Here is an 8020-nt window from a genome sequence, read left to right as displayed (position 1 = left end):
TATATATATATATATATAAAATTAAATATATGATATAAGTTTTACAAATTATTAATAATGGACAAATAAATTTATAAAAATTTTATATATGTGTATAAATTACTTTATTTTTCATTTATTATTATTATTATCAATATTAGAATTATTATTACAGTCAACTATGAAAGTCAATATCAAAGAGATAAATTAGTCAATCTAAATATCATTGCATACTCTAACTATAAAACATTATTCAATTTGCATGATTTAAAATAGATATTTCGTTAAAATTTGTACAAAACTAATCAATTATTTATTATTTTTATTTTTTATTATCATCCGACGCAATTTGTGATGCAAGATTTGCAAATTTTGCCATATAATCAACACTATTTTCTCCCATCAGGCACTGCATATGTGAAACAACCTATAATGTTCATATATAATTTTTTATTAATTAATATTTAATATTAATATTAATAATTTTCTTAATTTCATTATCAATATTTACATCGGATGATGGACGATTATCTTCTATATTGTCTTCATTCTGAATCCTCTGTGAAATCTTCATAGGAGACTCTAGTTGACCTAGAAAGCTACTTAATGAAAAATCTGCTACCTGGAATTTAATATTACTTGTTAAAAATTTTTTTGTTTGTTTCATATTCTTTTAAAGAGAAAAAATTTACTTCGCTATTCAACCATTGATGTTCTCCCTCTTTAAGTATTTGTGTAGCACTTGTTATAATGGAATTTGTAGGTTTTGAATCTCTTGCCACTTCAAGTTCATCCAATAAATTTTTCACTTGTGATTCATTTATAATTATAGATGACGATTTTTCATTTTGATGATCATTAATATTTATAGAAGAATCATTTATTTTATTTTCTTCTTGAGGATTAGATATTACATCTTCTGATGAATTATTTGGTGTAGATATGATAGGCAATACCCTTTGTACAATAAGGCTTTTTTGTCTCACAGTTCTGCCTCGTTTACTAAAACGTGTCTTAAACTTCTGTATTTCAAAAATAAAATTATTTTATAAATCAATATTTAATTTAAAAAAAAAAATACAAAATCAAAACGAACATCTAACTGTGTTTTGAATGCATCTGGAGTTCCAATTTTGTGATAAGTTTGTGGAATTAAAGGTCTTCTGAAAGTCGATTCTTTTGTCGAAAGAATTCGAGAGGAGATCACAGTTTCGTTACTTCCAGAAGTATTGTCATATACTTTACTTGTGCCATATCTATGTTTTGCTATGGATAATAATTTTTGTAACGTAAGACAAAGATTGTCGTTATGTAAACTTGTTGATGTAGATTCTCCAATATGTTCTCGATGATTCCAATCCCACCAATATTCCAATGTTACTTTTGATTCGCGACCAAACTAGAAGACTTAGAAAATTAGAAATGATGCGTTTCTGATGAATAAAGTTCTAGTAATTTTAAACTTTTATTCAACATGGATTTAAATAAAATGTATACCATTAAAAAGAGATCTCCTACAGTGATGGTGTTTGCTTCTTCAATATTCCATCCTTTACGAATTCTTTCAATAGTTTCTCTGCCCGGAAATCCATTAAATTCTGTTTGTTGTTCTAGACTAGAGGTTTCGGAATTATTAACAGTCGATGGTTTTTCCGAAACATTACTACCAGATTCTATCACATCTATATCGCTATTATTATCTGGCATGATACAATTATCCTCTGTACGATTCATATATTTTTTATCCATTTTATTTTTCTTGATTCCCTTTTTTCCAACACCTTTTAAATATTGTACAGATCCTAGCATATCCATTCTGGAACTTTTCAGACCTAAACGTTTTTCATAAGAATTTAAACTAACACTATTACTAGTGAGATATTCTCCAAGATTCACCATTGGTAATGCAATTTTACTTCCTTCAGGTGGTGCCACTCGTAACAATCGAGTATCTTTCATTTCGTTAGTAATAGCATTTTCTACATTAGGGAACTATGTTATATGTATAGGATTTTTTCATATTATATACTTTTATTATAGGATTTTTAATTATTTATGATACATATAATATAAATAATTTATATTAATTATATTTAATATTAAATAATTTATATTATTATTATTAGTTATTATTAGTTATTAGTTATAATTTATATTATATTAGCAATCAATATTATGAAAAGGATACTGTATTATATTTTGCAGGTCTCCATTTTTGTTGTAAAAATATTAATAAACTTGACAAACGTCTTTGTATAGGCAATAAGGTGCGTATTCTTGGATTCATTGATGATGCTTGTACTTGCCACCATGCCATATTATTACGAGGTCTTAATTCAATTGTTATTCTAGAAGGAAGTTTAATTTCTTCTTGCCAATCTATGAAAACATTATAATATTAAATATTTCTTGAATTATTATAAGATTTCAATTATTAAGAATACCTTCTAATTGATTCAATTTTCTTAATGCTCTACATATAGGTGTTTTAATTCTCATAGTTTTTCCTCTGAGTCTGACTTGTGTTGAACCCCAATAAACAAGTTCATTTAGCTTTAAATGTACTTTTTCATATATTCGTGGTAACTTTCTTCTAAGTTCACCATAATTAATTAATCCATATAATTCTTGTGAAGTTTTTTTCACATCTGAAATGAAACATTAATGAAACATTTATTAAATGAAAATTAAATTATGGCAGTTTATTAATCAATTACCTTCTGAAAATTTTAAATGTTTCGATATTTTTAACCAAGTTCTATAATAAAAATGTCTTATTTGTTCTTTATTTTTTATTGCAACATCTGGCAAACCTTTTTTCTTTCCTTGATTTAAAAAATAACTTTGCAAAGCATCAAAGTCTTTTCCATATTCGTTCAATGCTTTGAAAAAGGTATTTTTATCTTCCATGGACCATAATTCACAAGATCTTTTTAGAGATCTTACTTTTACTTCTGTGTTATTTTCTTCATCCTTGGAATCTAAGCATAGATATAAGCAATTTCTTATAATTATACAATCAAATAATTATACAATAAAATTTAATTAAGAAATTATTTCATTATCCATTTTATTGAATTCTTTTGATTAATATATATATTATCAATTAATAGTACAAATACAAACCTTTCTTTTCTAAATTATTACCATCACAAACATCTAATTTCATTTTTTTAGTTCCACGAACGACACGAACTTGAGTATTCTTAGAATCCGTAGATACTTTCGTTTCTGAACAATTTTGTACATTTTGAGATAAAACTTCTTCTCTTTTGGTAATTGAATTGATTCCCTGAATTTCACAATCTTCGTTTTTTGTGTTATTTTCCATTCTAATGTCTTCACAAAAAATATAAAGCGATCTCAACAATTTCAAATCCTTAGATGTTTCGAATTTTATAACATATTAAAACATGTATTACTTTGATCAACAACATTGTCAATTTATGATGAAAAATATTTGCATTACTTGTAGCATTAATATCATAATTCAATCAAGAAATTGTATAAAAACTCGTTTTAACATAATTAGACTTCGGAAACAAACGTAGCAGTGATTTATTGCTGCGTTAAAACGTAATTACATTCATATGTACACACAATTATGAACACAAGCTTTTTCAAAGCTAATACTCATTGATGATTCAAAAGAATCTAATTTATATATAAATATAAATAGAACGTAATCGAAAAATTACGTAATTATGAAAATTTAATGATGTTGAATTCCAAAACATGATAGATACTCATTACTGTGCGTTCTTACAGATTATACAATTCTGAGCGTGTTTTCGAGCAGATCGAATATGTATCTGTTTAAAAATCTAGAAATTAAAAAATAATAAGCAATTTTCTTATAAGCAGATACATATTATAAAATTATCCACTTAATTAAAATAATTATCAGAATAATTAATTAACATATTTGTAAAATTCTTTCCAAAAAATCAAACAGTTGTATCATATCATTACTTCACTCCGCAAGAAGACATTTTACAAATAATTTTCGCGCTACACTGGCGCTAGTAATAGTTTACTGTGCAACTGCAACGCTAAGCCAATAAAATCATGCGAATAACCATACACGGGGCCAATTGAATTTTTTGTTTTTTACATATAGAAAAATATATTGTTGTTTCCGATCTAAATTAATGATTTTTCACAATGTTGTTCATGGACGGTGGCCTTGATAGGAAAACTCGACACACAGCAGAAGAGCGGAGTGTACTTAATTAATAAATCAATCGATTTTAAAAAGAGATCTCGGACATTGACCGACGCCTTGATGGGGTTAATAACGATGGTGTGTTACTCGGTTGCAGAGCTGCTAATATCATAATCGATCACGCGTGTTATGCACTCGTCAAATTGCATTGCCATCCCGGTTTTAATAATTGTAACCTTGGATATATTCACTATTGCGGGTCTACGTCAAAGGTGACAACGGGCCAAGAGTATTCGGTTTTATTTGACTTGTAGCAACTGCGCAAGGGGGGCGCGAGGTGTCAGTGACAAGGTGTAACTAACCTTAAAATGCGATCATCCGTGATTACTAATGTGATTGTACTGTTCGGATTGCATTTCTTGTATTGGTGTTGCAACACAGTAGATGCTAGCGGCGGGGCCCTTGATGCGAGTTCGAACTTTCAGTCTGGCTCCACTGGAAGTTCACATTCCAAAGTCACAGCATTCTCCGCCACACTCACAGATGGACTGGCACAAGCTGTGGCTCACGAAGCTGGTAAATTTTCTCCTCTTTTTATCAATGTTTTGATTGTTGTCTGAAAATATTATTTAATTTATATTACGTTTATTGTATTTTTAATTAATCTTTTTGTTTGTTTTATTAATTCTGTATTTAGATTTTTTATATGTATATATAAATTTTTTATGGAGCATGTATTTAATTTGTAGAAAGAAGTTGGGTTTGATTTGCATTATCATTTTGTGTGAAGATATTCACGAAGCTTAAAAGGAAAAATTTAAAGTTTTCTTTTAATTTGATATTATTATTGGTTACAAAATAGATAAAAATGTGTTTATGATAAAAATTCATATTAAAAAAAATAAATTTCATAAATGATCTAATCATTTTTTTTTAAAGATAATTTATATTTTCATTTAATAATAATATATCATTGTGCAGATTTATTTAATATCTATTAACAATTGACTTTTTCAATTTTTGTATTAATAATAATTGGATGAAAAGCTTTTTACAGTTTAACATGTTTAACAGGGACAAGCATAATTCTATAAAAAATGGCACCTGTATAACAAATTACATATAATCATAAACACATACAATCAAACGTAGGCTGTTTAATTTATTACAGGTTCTGATACTTGTAACGATGACCTAGCTTGTCTTACAACAATGGCTTCTCATGATCGACTAGGTTTGGAAGCTATCAAGTCACTCCATAGTCAACTAGATGATGATGCCAATGGAAATGTGGACCTATCGGAGTCAGATGATGTAAACAAATTTCTATATATAATTTATATAATATAATTAAAATAAAAATTTTTTTTATAAAAAATAAATCTTTTTAGTTTTTAAGAGAAGAATTACAATATGAAGCTGGATATGAAAGAAGACAAAGGGCTTTTCATCATAATGATGATATGCATATTAGTGTTCGAGAACTTTGGGAAGCCTGGTTAAGATCAGAGGTATTATCTAATATGTTCTTTTAATATTTTATATCTTTTTGATATTTTATCATTTATATATATATTTTTTTCTTTTACAGGTTCATAATTGGACTATAGAACAAACATCAGAATGGTTATCTTCTAATGTAGATCTTCCACAATATGTTCCTACTTTTATACAACACCGTGTAACTGGTGCTACACTTCCAAGGTGACTTTCTATAAAATAATATATCATTTTTATATTATACAAAAATTTCTTATACAAAAATATATCCTGATTTTTTTCAGGTTAGCTGTGAACAATATGCATTATTTGACTAATGTATTAGGCATCAAAGATCCCATTCATAAACAAAAAATTGCCTTAAAAGCTATGGATGTAGTTCTCTTTGGACCGCCAAAGGGTAAATAATTATTAAAGTATCTTTCATTAATAGATTCTTTAATTAATTATTTAATACTTTTTCATAGATACTGGACATAGTGTGAAAGATTTGATATTAATAACATTATTATTTGGCGCGCTTATTGGTTGCTGGTATGCATATCAGCAGAAGAAAAATTCACAGAAACATCTTCACAGAATGATGAAAGATATGGAGAGTTTACATAAAGCAGAATTAGCATTGGAAGACTTGCAAGTATGTTATTTTATTTTTCTTTCTATCTTATCAATATTTAATAACTTTATATTTAATTTATAACTTTGTTAATATTATAATTTATGGTTTTTTACAGAAAGAATTAGAAAGAGCACGAATGGAACAAGAAAGTGTAACTACCGAAAAACAGAATTTAGAGAAACGTTTACAAGATGAAAGTGTAGGATTACATGCTTCTTATTCAGATCTTGAAGTATCTCAATTAAAAGCAGAAATTGAAGTATGTAAATATTTTCTCTATATTCTTATATCTTATATTAAATGTTTTTTTCAAAATGTAATTAATTTCTACTCAACAGATGTTAAAAGTTGAATTGCAACGTGCAGAGGGTGAACTTGAAGATAGATGCTGGTCTCCTCCTCCTGGATTGCAACATTGGCTACAATTAACTCATGAAATTGAAAATAAGGCATATACAAAGAAAAAAATAAGTGCAGAAAAACAATTGCAACAAGCGCGAGAAGCAGTAAGTAATGGATTTTTTTTGTAATTAAATAAAATATTTTTATATATTAAAAATATGTAACGTAATTGTATATATCTTAACTTTAATAAATCTTTGCTAGTGTGAAAAACTACGAAAAAAACGATCAAGTTTAGTAGGAGCATTTGTTTCAACCCATGGAAAATCGATCGATGAAGTTGACAAAAGTATAGTGGAAGCAAGAACTGCATTAAACGAAGTCACCGCAGAATTACAAGAAAGAGTACATCGTTGGAAACAAATTGAACTCTTATGTGGCTTTAATATAATCAATAATAATGGTCTAAGCTATTTAGAAACTGTTTTATATAGGGGGACACCTAATGGGCGAGGTCTTGGATTCAGAGGTATATATATATATATATATATATGTATATTTATAAAATCAAAATTTTTAATTAATATTTATTTATTTAGATATCTGAAGTATCTTGTAATTCACAAATGATTTTTATATTTTTATATAATTGTTATTAACATTAACACAAATTGTCAGTATTTTATTTAACGATTTTGATTTAGTTTATTATTTTAATTCTCATATAATTTCAATAGATTTTTAACAATAAATAATATAAATATCTATCATCATTTATTGTATAAATTGATGTTTATAGGTCGACACAGTAGTCAAGATGATTTAGACGACGAAGCAAGCTCAGTGTATTCACCTTCATCATGTGGTACCGCAGGTAAGCTGGAAACGGACTTCCACGAGCATTTAGATTGATAATAACAATGCTCAATATTGTACATATTGTAACTTTGATATAATGACATTTACCATATCTAAATATTTTTCACTTTTTATTTTTCTCTTTGTGTCTTTCTTTTTTCCCCTTTTTCTTCTCTTTTAATATATATACATATGTATATTTGATATGGACGTTGTCTTCGAAATTAATAATTTACTAACTTGTTTGTCTTCCTAATAATAATTTGGATTTTTTCAATTGACATTAATGTCTCTTAATTAGTAATTCTAATTTTATAACGTACGTATGTATTCGAAAAAATAAATTGTCATATGTACTCTTATTCGAATTGAATTCTAAATTTTTATTAGTGTTTTTTAATTACTTTATAAATTTTAAATTGATTTCTATTAAATTTGTAAAGTAATTTATAAAAATTTCTTAATGAAAATTTTAAAGTCAAATTTTCATTAAAAAAAAATTCACGTGATGCCTTAAAATTTTTCTTTTATAAAAAAATAAAAAAATAATTTTGACG

At 26.7% G+C, this 8020-nt stretch overlaps 2 protein-coding genes across 6 annotated transcripts in view; one reads left to right on the top strand and one right to left on the bottom strand.

Annotated features, from left to right (window-relative positions):
- Positions 1 to 80: 80 nt before the first annotated feature.
- On the bottom strand, positions 81 to 4645 carry LOC102672226 (protein cramped). 2 transcript variants are annotated; one of them, XM_006623240.2, is made up of 10 exons: positions 4507 to 4645; positions 3106 to 3318; positions 2697 to 2960; positions 2424 to 2627; positions 2168 to 2358; positions 1477 to 1971; positions 1076 to 1378; positions 672 to 1001; positions 491 to 601; positions 81 to 406 (listed from the first exon to the last, which is right to left on the bottom strand). In XM_006623240.2, exons 2-10 carry the CDS (start codon positions 3308 to 3310, stop codon positions 302 to 304), a joined length of 2208 nt encoding a protein of 735 aa, XP_006623303.1. In that variant the 5' UTR covers positions 3311 to 3318; positions 4507 to 4645; the 3' UTR covers positions 81 to 301. The 2 variants fall into 2 exon arrangements, with proteins under 2 accessions (XP_006623303.1, XP_006623304.1); XM_006623241.2 differs by lacking the exon at positions 4507 to 4645 and adding an exon at positions 3402 to 3998.
- The window catches only part of LOC102672462 (stromal interaction molecule homolog), a 10294-nt gene continuing 6419 nt past the window's right edge, over positions 4146 to 8020 (top strand). For 2 of the 4 annotated variants that reach the window (XM_006623242.2, XM_006623244.2), the window contains exons 1-10: positions 4146 to 4720; positions 5316 to 5458; positions 5536 to 5655; positions 5736 to 5848; positions 5929 to 6044; positions 6112 to 6281; positions 6379 to 6522; positions 6602 to 6769; positions 6870 to 7134; positions 7405 to 7479. In XM_006623242.2, the coding sequence (XP_006623305.1) occupies positions 4513 to 4720; positions 5316 to 5458; positions 5536 to 5655; positions 5736 to 5848; positions 5929 to 6044; positions 6112 to 6281; positions 6379 to 6522; positions 6602 to 6769; positions 6870 to 7134; positions 7405 to 7479 (1522 nt within the window). In that variant the 5' untranslated portion in view covers positions 4146 to 4512. Of the gene's footprint in view, positions 4721 to 5296; positions 5459 to 5535; positions 5656 to 5735; positions 5849 to 5928; positions 6045 to 6111; positions 6282 to 6378; positions 6523 to 6601; positions 6770 to 6869; positions 7135 to 7404; positions 7480 to 8020 lie in introns of all 4 variants that reach the window. The other 2 variants (XM_006623243.2, XM_031514027.1) reach the window with 2 other exon arrangements.

Source organism: Apis dorsata, unplaced genomic scaffold (genome assembly GCF_000469605.1).
Source record: "Apis dorsata unplaced genomic scaffold, Apis dorsata 1.3 scaffold_859, whole genome shotgun sequence".
NCBI classification, from domain to species: domain Eukaryota; kingdom Metazoa; phylum Arthropoda; class Insecta; order Hymenoptera; family Apidae; genus Apis; species Apis dorsata.
The sequence above is the reverse complement of the archived record's forward strand: the minus strand, read 5'-3'. Positions and strand labels throughout refer to the sequence as shown.

What these genes read in the sequence shown, in the direction of transcription:
- LOC102672226 (XM_006623240.2), bottom strand. Translation starts at nt 3,310, where the DNA reads ATGGAAAATAACACAAAAAACGAAGATTGTGAAATTCAGGGAATCAAT. An exon ending in CATTCAAAACACAGTTAGAT is followed by an intron (nt 1,002 to 1,075) that starts GTTCGTTTTGAT and finishes TTTGAAATACAG; the next exon opens with AAGTTTAAGACACGTTTTAG. An exon ending in ATCAATGGTTGAATAGCGAA is followed by an intron (nt 602 to 671) that starts GTAAATTTTTTC and finishes ATTAAATTCCAG; the next exon opens with GTAGCAGATTTTTCATTAAG.